Source organism: Balaenoptera musculus, chromosome 3, assembly GCF_009873245.2.
Source record: "Balaenoptera musculus isolate JJ_BM4_2016_0621 chromosome 3, mBalMus1.pri.v3, whole genome shotgun sequence".
Classification (NCBI taxonomy): domain Eukaryota; kingdom Metazoa; phylum Chordata; class Mammalia; order Artiodactyla; family Balaenopteridae; genus Balaenoptera; species Balaenoptera musculus.
In genome coordinates, this window is record NC_045787.1 from 159,891,441 (window position 1) to 159,909,986 (window position 18,546).

Consider the following 18,546-nt stretch of genomic DNA (forward strand, 5'->3'; position numbering starts at 1 on the left):
CTTTAAAGTCATCCTCATCTGAGAATTCCAAAATCTGGGTCATCTTGAGATTGACTCCACTGATTGTCTTTTTCCTTGAGAACCGCATTTTTCAGGTTCTCTCTGTATGTTGAATAACTTAAAAATATATTCTATGCATTGTGAGTGCTCTGTTGTGGAGACTGGATTCTGTTGCATTCTTCCAAAGAGTGTGGATGGTTTTATTTCAGCAGGCAACTAACTTGGTGAGACTCACATTGCAAACTCTCCCTCTCTTACCTGTGGTTTCATTCCTGTGGCCTTAGCTGTAGGCTGCTCTGAGTCTGCCCACCCACACACAGTGTAGGGGTGAGCCTGAGACGTGGACAGAGCTTGTCATGGAATTTGGGGCTCCCATTCTCTGCCTCTCCTTTCTAGATCCCGCATCTCTTTCTCATGGCTGTGGTTGTCCTGGGGCTCCCTCCTCTGAGCTTCAGTCCAGAAAGACAGTGAGTTTTCTATTGGAGTCATAGCCTCCCAATACTCTCAGACTGTAGCTGTCAAAAGGGAAAGCTCGGGAGTTTCCTGGTCTAGTGGTCTAGTGGTTAGGACTTGGTGCTTTCACTGCCGTGACCCGGGTTCAATCCCCAGTCGGGGAACTGAGATCCCGCAAGCCGAGCAGCACGGCCAAGATAAAAACAACCACAGAAAAAAAAAACAAAATGGAAAACTCAATCTTGTACTGCTTTTTCTGCCAAGTTTCAATTCTTTTCCAAAGTCTTCCTGCTTTGGTTCACTTCCTGGGTCTTCAGGTGATGGCTTTTTTTTTTTTTTCCCCAGTTCAGGGTGTTTATAGGTGTTATCTGCAGGAGGGGTTGGTCTGTTGGGATTTAACTCTGCCAGGATTTAGTTTAAATCATTTTATCCTCCCCTAGGCTGGGCAGCAGATATGGTGCATATAGATGTCAAGAAAGTTTGTGGTTGAATGAATGGATGATGAACAAAGGAACTGCTTTTCACTCTCTCCTCTCTCCTTTCACTCAGCTCGACCCCTTTGAATCCAGTGATCCTTTTTCATCCTCCAGCGTCTCCTCGAAAGGATCAGGTGAGACTGATGGCTTATTTTCCTTCTCACTCTTCCTCGGGCAGTGGAATGGCCCACCCATTTCTGAATCTGGTGTGTCCTCAGTGTTTATGTCATTAGTAAGCGGCACCCAGATCCTCGCCTGAGGCAGTGCAGCCAAAGCCATTCCCCTCTGGCTGCTCATCTTCCTGAGCAAGAGCTGGCATCGTACTGGAAAGCAAGCTTGGCGGTAGGGATTAATTTAGTAATAACGCCAATGTATTAGTTGCTCTTTGCTCGATCCTCCTTATGAATCTTTGGTTCTGACCTTTGGATTTTTTTTCGTAAAGGAATCCAAAGTTCTACTGAGGCTTGTGCTGTGGGCACTGGATTTGAGGGAACCTCCCCTCACAGCATAAAGCTCTTAGGTGTGCCTTCAAGGGAGGGGAGCGTTTGTGGACTCCCCCTTGCTTTTGGAAACAGGTTCCACTTGGTACTGCCGCCTTGCCTAACATCTTGTGCTTGTCAGTTACAGAGTTTGATTTCGTAGGTGAGCTTGTGGGTTATTCTGGATAAATCGCACCACCCACCAAAGGAGAAAGCTCAGCAAAAATCTCTACCTGCAGATGACCTCCCCACATAAATCATGTGGGTGGCTGGTCGCCTCCCTCTCACTCTCCCCTCCTGATCCAGCAGGACAGACGGCAGGCTCTCCTTCCACAGGGTGCTTGTCACTCCTTTGGTGACGGCGAACAGTGCTGGCTTGCAGCACAGCCACAGGGCAGAGTCCCTCTGGCTCTCCCTGCGCCGGCTCTCATGGCCGCAGACCATCTGGCTAAGCTGCACCAACCATGAGCCAGAGTGGGCGGGGGCAGGGGGCCTTGTTGAGGACTTGCACCCGATTCACCACCCCATCAAACAAACGTGACCTCCATGGATCTCCTGCTTTGGGGGCCTTTGAGAACCGAGAGGTGACACTTCCCCCTGCTCCCAGGAGGCGTGTTCTGTGAATGCCCTGTAACTCTTCCTCTGCTGGTGCTGCTTGCAGGTCCCTTTGGAACCTTAGACCCCTTCGGAAGTGGGTCCTTCAATAGTGCTGAGGGCTTTGCCGACTTCAGCCAGATGTCCAAGGTAAAGCCCTTCCCATGGAGCCCCTGTGCCTCTGCCAGTGTCCTTGTGCCTCTTGTCGTGGTCTTGTCGTGGGCTACCAGGTGTAACTGTTTAATGCCACGTATGTATTTCTTTGGCACGTGTCGAACTCTGAAATGTATCCTCATGTGAGGTCGTGAGTCAGCAGATGGGGTCTAGAAAGTGCCCATGGCTGTGGCTGGACCCACTTCCCTTCCTCCAAGCGAAACTGCCAGAGCCCTGAGTCCCTCCCCGAGGCATAAGGGCTGCGGGCTCCCCGCTACTCCCACTGGTGTCTGATGGCAGTCAGACCTCAGGTGATAAAGACGTCTCTGTGGCTGAACAAAGTTGAGAAGGTCTTGGGCCCTGAGGGCCAGGCCTGGCGTGCAGCCCGCTGAGGCTGGGACTGTGGGCCATGGGCCAGAAGGCAGGAGGTGTGCCTGGAGCTGCCCATGGACAGAACCCGAGAAGGATGTGGAAATCGAGGGCTAGGCTCGGTGAATAAATATGCAGGTGAAAAGTGAGCCGTTCGGGAAGGACGATAGTGACTCCTGGTTGGACTGGATAGTGTCTACGCGGCCATAGTTACATCAACTGACTGTGGATATAGTCCCACAGGTGGTGTTAGAGCTCTTTCGAGAGGGGCTTGGAGGGTGGCGCTTAACGTAGCAGGAAGTCAGTCAATAGATATGTCCAAAATGGACAGATCAAGAAATAAGAGTAGAAGCCCACGACTGAGAGGTAAATTCCAGAAGAAACTGCTCAGAAGTCGAAAATGTTGGCCTAGGCGAGTAGGTCTGCTGTTCTTTGTTCTAACCTTTAGCGTCCCTTGGTTTTGACTGTGAGCCCGTGTTTCTTTGCCAAGAATTAAGGGAAGCAGCGTTAGGTGTGCGCGTCTTGGCCTCGGTGGGTGATGGTGGGATCCCTCACAGATAAAGAGCTGCGTGCAGCACGGCCTGTGGCTGTGGAGCCATAAAGCCCTGCATTCTTTGTTTAGTCCCACCGGTCTTTCCCAGCCGCCTGCTCCAGCCCAGGTGCCGTGAGCACTGCGGGGCGGCCACATGCAGATACGGTTCCTGTCTCCTCGCTGGTGGGGCTGGGGTGGGGAGGGAGCCCCCGGAGTGTGTGGGATGGGCACCCACGGCGGGGAGTCCTGGGCCCCCGGCACCGCTCGCCCCGCATGCCAGCTCCTCAGGGCATCCTGCGTGCTTCCTCCACATTCACTCAGCCCGAGGGGCGCACGACTGTCTGGGCGCTGAGTGCTCGTGGTTAGCAATGTGTGATTGTGGTGCGTGGCTTCCAAGAAACATTTGGGATTTTGTTTAGGTTTTCAAAGAAACGCGCTAGTATAAACTGTTGAGGTAGCAAATGTAGCTTCTGGCCAGAGGCAGAGCATCTGTTTGCCCATTGGCCGCCGCGGAAGGGAGCCCAGAGGTGCTGGGGTTTCGGCCTCTCTCCTTCCAGTGCCTGGAGGGAATGAGCCTCCGTCGCTCGTATGGGAACTGTGACGCTGACGGTCAGGGCACCCTCTGGGATCAGCCAGAAGGGACCAGGGCCTGAGATTTGCCCTCATGTTTGCCCATCACTGCGTGGCTGTTACACACACTCCTTGAGTGGAGCTGTGTGTCCTTGTCTTCTGTCCGTGCTTAGCGGGTGGGAAACCATCCCCTGAAATGAGAAAACTTCTGCCACATGGGGGCGGCAATCTCCAGGGAAGGGGTTCGCACCTTATTCTCAAGCTGGCACAAGTGGGCCCTCTCCCTGCGCGAGGCTGGGGAGGGAGTAAGAGCTAGCAGTGCCCCCGAGCTGGGACAAGGACAAGGGCATGAACGGGGCCCTCTGTTTCAAGAAGCACCTGAGTTGAGGCTGTGTGTGGGGTGGCCAGCCTGGCGGGGCCCCGGATGGCCGGTACGGCCGCGTCTCCCTCCTCCAGGCAGTGCCTGCGTTTCCTGTAGCTGCAGAGACACCCCAGAGCTGGGCAGTTCAGAACCTGGCCCTTCCCTCCTTCTGCCCGTTCTAACCTAAAGTTGCGTTTTCCCTTTTCTAATTCCGCTTTCCCTCTCCTTGTTCTCGTGTCCCAGATCAGGCTGCACACACGTGCACTTGTGACTTCAGGGCCAGTGCCCCTTCCTGTTCGTGGCGCTGGGCGGGACGGAGCTGGATGGGGCCGTGGAAAGTTTGTCTCCAGTACTCCATTGTTTTGTTTCCACGGTTCCATCAGCTCCTGATCTCATGCCACTTGCCCAACTGAATACAGGGCCCTAACCTCATAGGTCTCTGTTTTTCCCTTTTGGTTCCCGTTCTGTTTTTCAAGAACAACATTGTGTATATAAATAAAATGCTGAAGGAAATGAAAGTAAAGTGGCAAGAAGGTGTTTTTTTTTTTTTGACTTCTTGGTTTGTGTGTGTGTGTGTGTGTGTGTGTGTTTTGACATCGCTATCTTTTCTCCACCTGAGTGGGGTGGGGAGGCAATGCACGCTGGTGATGCATGCTGGCTCCCTTTCTTAACTTCACCCTAAATGAGAGTGTCCTCCCTCTGCCTGGCAGTGCTAGAGGAGGGTGCCAGCCAGCAGTCTGACTCCAGTAGGTTCCTTTGGGAGGTTCTCTGGGCTTGCACCCTTCGTTGAGGTCCCTCAACACCCGAGAAGATTTTTCTAGACAGTATTACCTTGCTTTAAGAACACATTCCCCAAAATAGATTTCAGAGAGCATCTGAGAATAAAAACAAGACTCTAACTTAATTATTTCACTCCTCCCACCCTAAAAAAAAAACCGCCTATGAAATACTTGACTGCCCATTGTCAGCCCATTTTCAGTTGTTTTTCAAGCGTGCATTCCTATTTAGGGCTTTTTTTTTTTTTTAAGTTGAGAGTCGTTTGCTTTAAATCAGTTCTTTAAACTGTGAATCTCTTAGAGCTGCTTCTGATATAGTAGCTTTTCTGTTTGTCCTTTTTTCTTTTTCTTTCTTTTTTTTTTTTTGGAGCACACTTCACTCTAGCCCAGCCAGAGAGAGCCCCTACCGGCTTTACTGAAACCCTTCTAAAAATAGCAACTTTCCCTGAAGCCACAGCCTGAGTAGGAACCAGTCAGGTCCCAAAGGAAGCTTCTTGGGAAACTTCAAGTCATGAAAATTAGGATTCGGAAATGACGCAGGCTTTTTGGTGTCAGAAGTGATATAATTCCCTGCTGTGGGCGAACCAGGCGCTTACAGTTGGAACCCTTTTGCCTTGGAGCGGGCCCACTGGCTCCGTGGGTTTTAGACAGACGAGGGGGCGGAGAGTCGGCTTGGCCCGTGGAGTCCCCAGACAGCCGGGAGGCTCACTGCAGCTTGCGCTCCAGGCTGGGGGTTGCACGGGCTGGGTGGACGAGGGCCCCACGCACCCCACAACTCTTCGGGGGCGTCACGTGGAGAGAGCCCTGGGTGTCCCTCTACACCCCTTCCCCAGAGCTAACGCCTTCACAGCACCCAAGACAAGAACTGGGGCCCACGCAGGGGCCTCGGGGGGCTGGTCACGCCTCCACCCTGCCAAGAGGTTGGTTTTGATTCCCTCCTGCCCGTCTCAGGTTGTGGCGAGGGTAGCAAGAGTCCTAGATCCAGGCTGTGTCCTGGGAACGGCAGAAGCAGAGGCACCAGCATTCCCTTGCTCTCCATCTCCTTAGCCCCCACTGCATCTTCTTTCCCAACCAGCAGACCCTAACCCACTTACTTTAGAGCTAAGCTGCCGGTCGACACGGCACCTTAGCTCTCCTGCTCTCTCCGTCTGGGAAAGGCTCTGTGGATGATGGGAAGCAGCAGAAATAAAGCATCGGTGGCCGATGGCGCGTTTGCAGATTCTTGCGGGCATCCAAGAGAGTTCTAGTCACATCCACATCCTTGGCGTGATGATAATCGTGCTATCTTTGTGCTGATGCGGTCCAGGCGCCAGCTGGAGCAATTTATGCGTTACCTTTCGTTTTCCTGCCGCAGCCCTGCGAGCTGGGGCCTGTCATTATTGTCGTTTCATAGACGAGGAAACAGAGGCACGGAGCCGGTAGCAGGGCCTCCAGATCCCACCCCAACCACTGTGCTCTGCAGCAGACGTTCTGGAAACTCGAGCAGCAGCTTTTGCAGGGACTCCCAGACTTTTGTACCGACAAGGACAAGCGTCACAGAGCCTGGGAAAGGGGGGCGGCAGCAGTGGAGGGAGGGACCCCCTTGCTCCGCTGCAGCCCTTCTGGCTCAGAGCTTCCCGGCGGGCCCGGGTGGTCTTGGCAGGGAAGTGAGTCTTTCCCATTAGACCCCATCCTCCCCAGGGCATTCTGCCCTGCTCTGCCTCTTGCCTGCATCTGCGCATGTCTCCCTCATGGGCATGAGGGCAGTCCCCAGACCTCCCGTGGGGGCGGGCGGCGGGCTGCCAGCAGCCGAGGGCAGGGCCTGAGAGCCCTGGCCCAGGAGGTGGACGGCGGGGGTTCCCGCCCTGACTCCCCCGCTGAGGTGCTGTGTGGCTAGCAGGCTGCATCTCCTCCCCGTGCCTCAGTTTCCCTGCGTATAAGACAGAAGTGGTGACAGTAGGACTTGTCCCAAGGCCGTTGGGAAGATGTGGTGAGAAGATCAGCGAGCGTCTCCTACCCTGGCGAGTGAGCGTCTCCTACCCTGGCGGCCCCAGAGGCTTGTGGGGAGGAACCAGGGTGCCCAGTGGGCTTGGCTGAGTGGGCAGCAGCCAGTCCGGGCCCCCTCCTCCTCCCTGTGGGCTGGCCGGCTCTCTCCCACCTGAGGCTAGTATCTAGGTACCAGGGGCAGGGGCGGCCGCATCCCCATCCCCGTGACCGGATCCGGAAGAGGGGGAGCCGCGTCCCCGTGACTGGCGTCGGCCCCTCTCCCCACTTCTCCAGCGATGTGTCGGAACCAGGTTACCTAAGAAGGTCCCACGAGTGCACTCTTGTGTTCCTGCTTTGTTTTCTGTCCCTTGACCTGCCCCACTGGGGAGGGCATTGCAAGTGCCCCTCCTCACGCACCCCCCCCACCCCTGCTGCGTGTGGCCCCCCCCCGTCCCACTGCGCGTCTCCTTTCCTTTGCTTTTTGAGGACCTTATCAGCATTTTCGCTCCCGTGTCCACCAACTCCTTTAGTGTCTAGCAACTATGAATCTCCTTGCTCTACTTTTTCCTAGTTCTCTTCTGTTTCAGTGGTCTCCCACCTCTGTAGAAAGCAGTCTCTCCCCTTTGGGGTGCAGCTCTGGCTGGCTGTGCTTATCCATCCGTCAGTGGAGGTTTGTTGTGCCCGGTGCTGGGCTCGTGCTCCAGGTGAGGGTGCACAGGTAGACAAGTCCCTGCCCGCTGCGGGCAGTTGGCAGGTGTGCGCCCTGCCACTGGCAATTGCCCTTCAGGCAGCTTGCCCCAGTTAGGTGGGAGGGGCCTGAGTACCCGTCGCTGTGGCGTGATGACGTGTGTCCCGTCAGCTCCCGCCAGGATGTCCGAGCAGGCAGTTAGTGGGAAGGGGTGTCAGGGAGAGCTCTGGGGGCGGCAGTGAGGTCTAGCCAGTCTCTGAGGAAGAAGAGGGGCTTGAGGCGGACGGGGTGGGCTGAGCCCCCAGTTGGGGACCCTGTATGTATGGAGACCTCGGGATGGGGCACAAGGGGGTTCCAGGCACTGGGGAACTGGCCAGGAGAGGGTTGGGGCAACTGCAGGGAGGAAGCTAAAGCACTGGGCAGTGGCAGGGGGGTAGGGTGGTGAGGGGCTTGTGAGGGAGGCCCTGCGTGACTTGAGGAGTGCTTGGAGGTTACCTTCAAGCTTCAGGGCTGTTCAGTGCTACTACCTACCCCCCATCTACCTACCCCCCTGCCTGCCTGACAGCTGTACCTACCCATCTACCCACCTGCCCACCCATCTCTCCAGGCATCTCTCTGTTGCCGGTTGGCGTGGTCCCTTTTGGGTTTGAGATGGTAGATGTGGAGGTGGGTGGGAGCAGGAGGAGGCTGGTGGAGGGTCCAGGCCAGAGGTGATAAGAGCCCAATGGAGGCAGCGATGGTTGTGCTGACGGGGCTGCGGTGGGCTCTGACCTGAGCCACTGGGTCCGGCAGCCCACGGGCACACAGAGGGCCTGGTGCCGTTCTGACCCAGCTCCGGACACTGACCGAAGGGAGAGAGGCTGGGCGCATCTCTGAAGTATGAGCAGGAAGCCCAGGGGACCCTGGGGTCAGGAGAGACCTGATATCCCCCTGTGGGTGGCAGGGAGCACCCCGCCCCCACCCCATGACAGAAGCCCGTCGAGGCACCGGGCTACTCTCGCCTGCTCTGTGTGTTCGCTGTGGTCCTCACAGGCCAGAGGACCCCGGCTGTTGAGGGTGGAGGAAAGTGGGGGGGGCTTGTGAGAGACCCCGGGTCCGAGTGGCGGCCGTGCTGTGCAGCCCGGAGGGCTCGGTGGGCGTCCGCTGCCTCCGTGTTAATGATTCTTTCTGCCTCTCTTTCGTGTCCTCTCTTACAGCCCCCAACTTCTGGCCCTTTCACCTCCTCCTTTGGAGGGGCAGGATTCTCAGATGACCCCTTTAAAAGTAAACAGGACACTCCCGCTCTGCCTCCGAAGAAACCTGCTCCTCCGCGGCCTAAACCGCCCAGCGGTCAGTACGCTTTCTTCTCTCACAGCCACCCGCCCACCGTCGCCAGACGGCGGGGGGACTGAGGGCCCCTCCTTTCACCAGCCCAGAGTAGAGCAGACGCTGCAGGGCCTGCACTCAGAGCAGGAGGGTCTCCCCTCCGCCCCGTCGCCTGGGTCTGCACACACTGTGTGCCTGGGACATGCTTCCCGCCCCACCTGCCCTCGCCTCGTCCTCTGGGCCCCTTGGCTCCGGGCTCTGTGTGGGGCTCCGGGGTGGTCTCTGGAAGGCCAAGAGCTCAGAGCCCTCCTTGCGGTCGGAAGAGCTTCCACATGGCCTCTGCTTCAGCATGTAGTCGTGGCCCCTCCGGCCTCCCCACCCGACCCGAGCTCTTTCCCAGGTTGGCTCAGGGAGGGCCCAGGGGTGGGGATGGCAGCAGCAGTGGCTGAGGCCCCCGCCTCAATTCAGTGCCTCAAAACTGGTTAAGGACTTGGGAAGGGGGGGTGGGGGTCTTCCTTCGCCATGTTTGATGTGAGAGGAGGCAGGATGGCTCGGGGCTCCCTTCTCCTCCGCTCTGGCCCCAGCATCTAGGCGGATGGCTCCGAGCAAGGGGTTTCCTGTAGACTCTACCTCTCCTGGCTGCGGTGGTGTGGCTGCTTTCTCTCAGGAGTGAGCCTGGCATGTCCCCCTCAGGATGCTGAGGACCGTCAGCTCATGCAGGGGACCTCTCTTACGTGATGGCGCTAGGCCGACAGGCCAGGTTTCCAGCCTCAAAAGCAGAAAGCTATTGCTCCAAGCGGCAGAGGGATTCACTGCAATTTCCCAGTCCATTCACCTGTCCCCTCTTCATCGTTCGCGCTCATCTCCCAGCAAAGTCACCTGTGTTGTCCTTAGACTTCTGGGTGGCCACAGGAGAACCACACGCTCCCTCAGTCACGCCTTCTGTTCCACAGCCTTCCTCTCCCCGGTCCTTTCTGTCGGAGGGCGGTGCTCTCCTTCCCGCCTGAGCTCGCCCTTCCCCATCAGTCTGCCCCGGGGACTCGCCTTGGCACCTTGTGGTCATCGGTGCAGGCCCCCAAGCTCTCTAGTTTCAAGGGGTCATCAGTCCAAGGCTGGCCAGTCTTCCTACACCTGCCACTGGAGCCAAACAGAGGGGAAGCTATTTAAAAACGCTGCCTCTCCCCTTCTGTCACCTGGGCTGGCCAGGGCTTTCTCTCAGGAGGACAGGAACTAGGCCCGCAGTGCCCGGTTTGGCCTCCTTGTGGATGGGTCATGAGAGGAAGCACGGCCAACAGGCGGGGTGGATTTATGACAGGTTTCCTGTGAACTGTGAGCGGGAACACACACATAAAGAGATCCCTTCTGTGAGCCCCGCGGCAAAGGCGTTTATCGTGAAACGAGGGAGAAAAGTGAAGCAACAAAGGAACTCCCTCGTGTCTGTGAGAGGCAGTGGCCCTTAGGGAACCCCTGATGGTCTCCTGATGGAATGACATCGGGCCTTCTCACTCCGCCTGAAAGATGGGAGCCACAGCACGCCTGCACACACGTGCACACGCAGTCACACTCTGCACTCGTGCACACGCTCTCACAGTGCTTGCATGCACCTGCATGCACACTGCACACGTGAAAGTACACACACACGAGTGCCCATACGCCCAGCAGCTCCGCATCTGTCGGGCCTCGTGGGGGAGCTGCTCCCCTCACTGGCTGTGGCAGGCGCAGAGCTTCATTCTTGGGGTTTCTTGGAAACACTTCATCTCAGCCTCCTCCCCTTCCCTGAACCAATGCTGGGTGCTTTTGAACTTGCCCTCCGCTGTCACCTCCCCTTGTGTCTCCCTCTGCGGGCCTCTCCACCCTGCCTTGGCTTCTGTTTTCAGTGTGCCGTGGACTTAGAAAGCAGAGCCCGCCAGAGGCACGGCTCACCTCCTTGGAGCTGACTTAAGGGCTCGGGCTTTTTAGAGTGCTGTCCACGTTTGGGGAGGTTTGGGCCTGTATCTCAGGGGTCTCAGGCTGCCTTTGCTCGTGGCTTTGGGCTGCCGCAACCTTGCTGTGCCACAGCCTGCTAGGTGCCGGGTGCCCCGAATATCCTCTTCACATCACAGCCCTCAAGGTGCACGTGCATGACTGTTAGCTTGCCAGATTCTAGCAAGACCCGCAAAGACAGGGCAGGCACCATGATGCCCTCTTACCGGAACTGGAAAGGGAAGTGAGAGAGGTCACGTGTGGCCCAAGGTCACGCAGCAAGGTGGTAGCAGGGCCACCCCTGCCAGCCTCCCACCCCCATAGACAGCTGTAATGAGAGTCAAGCTGTGAGGTTCGGGTGCTCTGGACAATAGTCAGCTTGTGTGCAGTGCTTAATCTGTGAGCACCCACGATGTGTCCGTGTAGAGGCCTAAATGTCTCTCATCTGATTCTCTTACCTAGAAGCAGTGGCTGAACAGGAAATCCCTGTGTTGTACACACTGCTGGGTGGTAGGTACACACTGTGTGGCGGGTGCCACTGGAGCACTTCCAGTGGTGTTTCTGCTGCGATTTCATACTAACCTCTAACAACCTGGAGATTGCTGGCTGTGCCGATGTACCCGCGAGGGACACCTGACCCAGCAGGTGCATGTTGGTGGGTGGGGGGCATTTGGCTCTTTGAGGGATGCGCAGGAAGGTGTCCACCCACGCTGCTTCCCTGATTGAGGGAATTGGAGCCCAGCTGTGTGCACTGCTCTCCCCTCCCCGATCCAGGCCGCAAGGAGCAAGGCCATTTAAACCGGAGCCGCCTGGCAGTTATCCGGTTCTTAGCAAGACAGGTCAGCAGACGAGAGTTGGAGGAAGTCCCACTCAGAACGGTTGTTATGAAAGCGTCAGACCTGGCTCTTGTTTTCTTGGCTGCTAAAGATGAGAAGCAACCAAGACGATGTCCAAGTGTTGTTGTCGTTGTTTTTGTAAGAAAACAAAGTCCAGCAGTTTGCAAGGGAGGGGATGGAATGTGCTTTTCTGCTCGTCTTGCTGACCCAGCCTTTTCCCGCTTCGAGGGGCCGCGTGGCCAGCATGTGGCAGTGGCCACCTTCACCTGGGAACGCCGGGCGGTCACACTCAAGGGCCATCCTGACACATGGGGGAGTGTTGGTCCCAGGCGGCTGAGCCGGGAGAAGATGAGGCAGGTACCCTGCTCCCGGGGACGTGTGGCCCTGGCGGTTGAGCTGTGATCCCGCGAAGGTAGGCGAGTGGACAATCCAGCCTGCTGGGTGATAATGATTTTTCTCACAAACCACACACACAGCTTCATACCTGCACTCCAAAAACCAAGAGGAAGGAATGGGCTCTTCTGTAACCCTCGCCGCCCCGCGTGTGAAATGGATCTGATTGGCCACATTCCCACTTGAGGCTTGTCTGCAGGGGACCCAGAGGTTTCTAGAACCCTGCCAGGTCTTTGCGCCTAGAGTCGGCTCCGATGTGTGAGGCCAGGACAGGCGAATCTGATGCCATATCCCTCCAGCATCTGGGCCACCTGTCCCACTAGAATCCCGAGAGGCTGTGTGATCAGGATGGTTTCACGTTCCAGCCGCTTCCATTTCCCTGAGGGGCTCTGGGCAAGTGTCTTAAGCTTGCCGAACCTCAGTTTCCCTGCCTGAACATGGGACCAACTCTGGCCTAGCATGTGGCCTCTCTGGTAAGTGCCTTGCACAGTGATTACCATGATGGGCATGGTGTGCATCCCCCAACCCATCCCCAGGGTACAGAGACCAGGACTCGGGGTCCTCCTTCCCTGGCTCCTTTTCCGGGAAAGACAGAGGCTGGGCCTGAGGTGGACATATGCGTACAGGGATTTATCAAGGGATCCTTTTCCCCCATGAGATTGCAGTTTAGCAGAAATCTTTGCAGTTGAAAAAAAGTCAGAGCGTGGGTAGTTGAACTTCAAAGAGGTCTCCAGGGTCCTCTCTGGCGAAGCTCAGCTGTCGTCACTCGTGGGACCAAATGCACGTTTGGGTCTGAGTTACTCCTGGTTTTTGGGGTGCCATCTCTTGTGCACCAGCGGCTGCAGTTTTTACATTCTGTGGGAGCTGGTTTTTTGTTTGTGTTTTTAAGCTTGATTGAAGACTAATTGACATGCGACAAACAAACGTATATAAGCATCAGCCTGTGCAGTCACGGTGGGGATCCCACCAACTGGGATCCTCACCAGGGTTCTCTGGGAAAGAGTTCTGGTGTCATAGGCGTGTGACTGGCGCAGCCTGTGGCTGGCCATCTGCTCTGACCCAAGCCAGAAAGTGGACCTTTGGGGACTGTCAAGAATCACCCTCTGCAGCATGTGCACGGAGCTTTGGCGTCAGCGCTGAGTTCTCTGTGCCTGGAGGTCTTTTCTAGAAAGGTCTCTCAAGGTATGAAATGACCAGCAGGTGTCTGTTTGGGGTAGAGAGAATTGGTTTCTTCTAGGCAGATGCAAAACAGACCATTCTGGCAGCCGCCGAAACCTGTCAGTTAGAGTTAGCGCTGGCACACCTCCCCCAGGTAAACAGCGGTGTGCTTTCTGCAACGGACCGGAGATCGAGATCAGTCAGAACTCACCGCCAAAGAGTTTCTAGGTAAAAGTTGTTGATTTGCAAAGGGAGAAACAGATTTTTTTTTTAAGTGCAGGAAATGGCTGTGTGGGTGTCAGTGATTGGGCCTCGCGCCTGCGGCGACAGATAGCGGGATCCTGTGCCCCGGGCCCCACCCTTGCCACTTCCTGCAAGTGCAGCCCCGCGTTGCGGTTCCTGCAGCGCCTGGGTGACACCAGCTAGCGTGCCTTCACCGCTAACCAGCCAGTCACCTTTAACCTTTCCCCAATTTAATTATTATTACTGCTAATAACCTTTTCACCTTCAGGATAAAACTGCGCACACACTGGTGATGTCTTTCTGCCCCTCTTCCCCTTCCCATAATTCTTCCAACACACACAGGACAACGGAATACCGTTTAACCGGGGTCCTATTTGGTTCAAGTGATTCTCAAAAAGTAAATAGATAAATAATCATTTCTCCCCTAGAACATGAGTCCCCCCCCCCCCACAGCTGTGACTGACTGCACACGGGGTGACTGGCTGCGGGGTCTTTCTCTCGGGTGGTTTTCTGGGTGCCGCCCACTCTTGGGCCAGCCTGCTGGCTCGGTGGTCCGCTTGACCATCCCGGGAGCTGCCACACAGGACTCGGTCAGGGAGGACGCCCCGGGTTCGTCCGTGGCGCCAGCCCAGGTGTGTGCTCGGCTCTGAGATGCCAGGCTGGGGGTGAAACCAGGGTGGTCCTCCTTGGCCCGTGTGGGTTCTGTCCGCTTGTTTATTGCACAGGATCCACTCTTAAAATGGCTTCTCCAGTTGAGCCGTGCGGTTAGCACCTTAGCCTTGAGCTTAACTACTTTAATTCCGTTCCCACGATGATTTCAGAGAGATAATATGGTGGGTACCTGTGAAGTTCTAGAATGGGACAAAAGCAGTTCACTGCCAGCTCGAGGAGCCTGGAAAATTGTGGCAGTTGCCAGCCAGCCAGGGTTGGGGTGCTCCAGGGGAGCCTCAGGCGCCCAGCCTGGCGGAGTCTTCCTTTCCCGCGGGCCACCGCCTGCCCGCCGGCAGCTTCTGTGCCAGGGCTGGGCGGGACCCCTGACAGCGTGTGCTCGAGAGCCGGCTCCCGGCAGAGGGAGAAAAGTCATTGTCCTCTCAGCCTCTTAACCTGTAAAACGCCTGGAGATGAATTGCTCTTTGGGGTGAATTTCTGTTCTGCAAAGGTGGCAGAGTTCGAAAATAGAAGCATTTGCCTACCTTAGCACACGCCCACCCTCCTGCACCCGGAATCGAGCGGTGGATTGAGTGGGAGTTGAGTGACGCTCTTGTTGCCTGTCGTTCAGCGGGGTGCAAGTGCCCAGGCTTGGGGTTCTGGAGCAGAGGAGTCAGGGCTCAGCCAGCTGGGCTCTGGTGGCGGGGTATAGCAGGGCCTCGTGTTGGGGTGCAGGCCCAGAGAGCCTGGACTCCCCTCTCTGATGTCTGTGCATCCGTGTGAACAGACAGCAGCTGCCACCTTGACCCCGGCCATCCCCCCCGGCCGCCGGGGGTGCCTCGTGTACCTGCCCCCAGGCCTCCCGCAGCCCCTTGGTTCCACCTACAGCAAGGTGAGGGGGCCCAGGAAGATGTTCCCTGTGCAGCCCTTGCTGTTCTGATGGGATGGATGTGGTCCCTCATCTCTCCATCTCTCACGTTCAGAGCACTAAGTCAACCCCCCGCCACCGCCATTGTCAATTGAAAAACAGCACATATGTGTATCTGAGTGGGTGGTGGGAACTGGCTGTAAAGGGAGTGAGAGTGGGCGGGTCCCCCATCTACTGCAGGCTCTCTCGGCTCCTTTCGTGCGGCCCCTACAACGGGAGGGGGCTCCGGGTGGGCTCTGCCCCCCAACTCCAGTGCACAAGTGCCTTCAAACTGGCTTCCAGACCCGCCGTGTGGCACCCTGGGGATTTTGTTAAATGTGGGCACGGCGCCTCTCTGCCCGTGCAGTGGTGGCGTTCTGGCAGCATTGGCACTGCTTTATAGGGAGGAACAAAGCCTGGGCCACCGCGGCCCCAGGGCTCTCCCCACCAGGCTGTAGCTAACATCTCCCTTGTCCCCCGCAAGGCACCCTAGGCCCCTCAGAGGGACGAGGCAGGCCAGCACACAGGGCTGATTCAGCAGAGTGTGTTGCAGGCTCAAATCAAAGAACAAATATGATTTTTCAAAAAGCAGAGCTGTGAGACCTGCCAGTCTGCATTATTTTAGTTGCGAAGACTGATTTGTGATTTGTAAATTCGTTTATATGTCATGTACCCCCTCCCCGTTTTTGCTGCAGAACTAAAGTAGCCCCTGTCAGGTTTCTCATGAATGTCTTAGGAGCTTTTCGTGGAAACCTTGAAAATTGTATTTTTCAGTCCAAAGGATATTTGTTTTTTGAGGACCCCAAAAGTGTGGCTGCTTTTCTTCTTCTCTCCTTTTCCTTCTGACAGTGCGAAGACCCCACATCCAGTGGGCTCCTCACCCTTGACTGCCCCAGGCACCTCGCAGAGAATGAAAAGCGCATCAGTTCAGGGGGCACCTGGTGGATAATAGTAAATATTTGTTCAGCTTTTCTCAACAATTCAGAACCAAACCTCATCCTGTTCCCTTCAATGCATTAAGCAGATTTTTCTTAAAATTCGGTAAATATTTTTAGTGGAAAATCTCAAGGCTGTGATGGTGGGGACCTCAGATTTTATCTGCCGGCGCTGTGCTGCTTGGCACGGCTTTGATCTGCCGGGCTTGCCTTCTCCTCGCGTGTGCATCAGCCAGAGCGAGTGGGGCTGGTGTCTGCAGGACTCCTCGCTAGCAAGCCGCTTGGGTGGCCCTATGGGTCACGCCCGTCCTGAGAAATTAGCTCTCCTCGCTCGCCCGCCCCATCCCGCCATAGGGGGATGTGTGTTTTTCACGTGTGTTGGTGAAAAGCGATCTTCTTCAGTAAAAAGTTCCCAAGTGATTATGGATGTGAAAGGTTGTGCTCCGGACAGCCTGCTTTCTCTCTCCCCCCAGTTAAGCTTTTTTGGTGGGTTTAAGGGGGCAGGAAGGGAGGAGCCAAGGTGACAAGGAGTGCCTCCTCCCAGCCACAGCTCTCCTGCGTAGTATGACTCTCAGAAGCCTGGTGGTTGTGTAGGCGTCCCCTATAGTATAGAACGAGTGACAGTTGTGTAGGCGTCCCCTGTAGTATAGGACGAGTGACAGTTGTGTAGGCGTCCCCTGTAGTATAGGACGAGTGACAGTTGTGTAGGCGTCCCCTGTAGTATAGGACGAGTGACAGTTGTGTAGCCGTCCCCTGTAGTGTAGGACGAGTGACAGTTGTGTAGGCATCCCCTGTAGTGTAGGAAGAGTGACAGTTGTGTAGGCGTCCCCTGTAGTGTAGGACGAGTGACAGTTGTGTAGCCGTCCCCTGTAGTATAGGACGAGTGACAGTTGTGTAGGCATCCCCTGTAGTGTAGGAAGAGTGACAGTTGTGTAGGCGTCCCCTGTAGTGTAGGACGAGTGACAGTTGTGTAGGCGTCCCCTGTAGTGTAGGACGAGTGACAGTTGTGTAGGCGTCCCCTGTAGTGTAGGACGAGTGACCGTTGTGTAGGGGTCCCCTGTAGTGTAGGACGAGTGACAGTTGTGTGGACGTCCCGTGTTGCAACGAATGGCAGTTTGGGAACGTCCTGTGTTGTGTAGGGTAGTAGCTCAGGTGGGGCAGCTGTCCTGACCACAAATCTTTGTTTTTTATTTTTGTGTTTTGTTGTTTTTGTATTTAAGTCTCATCTACAGAACTGCATTTTCCAACTGCAGCCCTCAATCTTATAAATAGAACGCAGCAAGTATCTGGTTGGGATGAAAACATACACTCAGACTCATGTCTATTTTTGATATTTTCATTCATCCGATTTATTGAGACCCTCCCAAGTCACCCAAACCTCTTACTTTTCTTCTAAGTAAAGAATTTCAAGCAAGAGAACCTGTCTTCTTTCAGTGTTCACATTTGTATGTTGAGGGGGATTTGTGTTCCATCATTCTCTCCACTCGCCGCCGCTGCAGGGACCCTCCCGGCAGAGAGCTTCCCGAGAGGCGAGGAGGGAGGGTTGGCGCGGGCTTCACCACTGCTGGGTTGCCGGGGGCCTGGCCTCGGAAAGTTCAGAAGTAGGAGAATAAAAGACATTGCTACCAGGGTGGGGCCGGCCACCGAGGTTTTTTTTAACAGCACACACCGTGGTAAACCATCGGGTTCATATTGTTTTTGCTCAAGGCCGTCCTGTGTGCGGTTTCGGTGCACCGCTGGGGTAGCTGCTGAAACTGCTGCGGTTTGAAATAAGCCTTATTCTGTCCTATCCTCAACCTTGCGTTCCTCCCCCTGGCCATGAAGACTCCTCTGAGTGACGGAGAGTCTCTCTGGGGGTCGCGGCAGCAGCTTCCAGCCCCCAGGGGCTCTTCATTTGGTTGTCTGCAGTCACAGCCTCCCCTACGCTCGGGGCTCCCGTCCCTGGGCAGGTGTCTAGGAATGACAGGCCAGGTATCATCCTGGTTAGCTTTATACCAAAATTAAAAAAAAAAAAAAGTGATCTGTGCCCTCTTCACTGAAACACGCCCCAGTCAAGCTCTTTCCTTACTCTCAGTACCCGGAGCCATGGAAAGGCATAAAGCTGGGCAGCCGACTTTGCTCAGGGGGCACGGAGGCAGATCGAGTTACTTTGTCCCGTTTGAGATGAGCAACACCTCAGAAAATCGGAAAAAATAAACAATTAGGGAGTTAGCAGAAGTGGTTACGTAAAAGCAGGAACTAGCCCCAGAATGTTTTAAAAGTGCAGCTGCTAAAAATAAACGGGGGTGCAGAGTGGGAAGTTTGGACCGAGGGCAGTCAGGGCGAGGGTTTCTTTGTAAAAAGCCTCTGCTCGTGAGCATCGTGTCAGGCCGATGGGGACGCCACCGATTTCACACGTGCCCGGTCCGATAATTCAGCCTCTGTGCCCGAGCACAAAAACAGATGACCGAGAAAAAACCGTTTGTTTTTCTCCCCCCCCCCAACGCCCCCGAAAACAGGAGCAGTTGATGTGCCCTGGTTTCATGTTAACACAGTCATGATTTCTAAATAACAACGGTTTCGGCAGCAGAGCAAAACCAGGCCCGGGCTGTGCTTGACGTGATTGCCAGTTCTCATCTCCCCGATCATCTCTTTGCTTGTCGGAAACCTCAACTTGACATTCTAGCCGGCTGGATTCTTAACTGCCCCCCACGCCCTGCCAAAAACTGATTTAAAAAAAAAAAAAAAAAAATCCCCCAAAGCA

General features: G+C 55.6%; 1 protein-coding gene across 13 annotated transcripts in view; it reads left to right on the forward strand.

Annotated features, from left to right (window-relative positions):
- EPS15L1 (epidermal growth factor receptor pathway substrate 15 like 1) overlaps positions 1-18,546 on the forward strand; it is a 101,236-nt gene that overhangs the window by 70,859 nt on the left and 11,831 nt on the right. For 7 of the 13 annotated variants that reach the window (XM_036846894.1, XM_036846895.1, XM_036846890.1 and 4 more), the window contains 4 exons: positions 1,003-1,063; positions 2,070-2,152; positions 8,613-8,745; positions 11,146-11,193. In XM_036846894.1, the coding sequence (XP_036702789.1) occupies positions 1,003-1,063; positions 2,070-2,152; positions 8,613-8,745; positions 11,146-11,193 (325 nt within the window). The remainder of the gene's footprint in view (positions 1-1,002; positions 1,064-2,069; positions 2,153-8,612; positions 8,746-11,145; positions 11,194-18,546) is intronic. The other 6 variants (XM_036846897.1, XM_036846893.1, XM_036846903.1 and 3 more) reach the window with 3 other exon arrangements.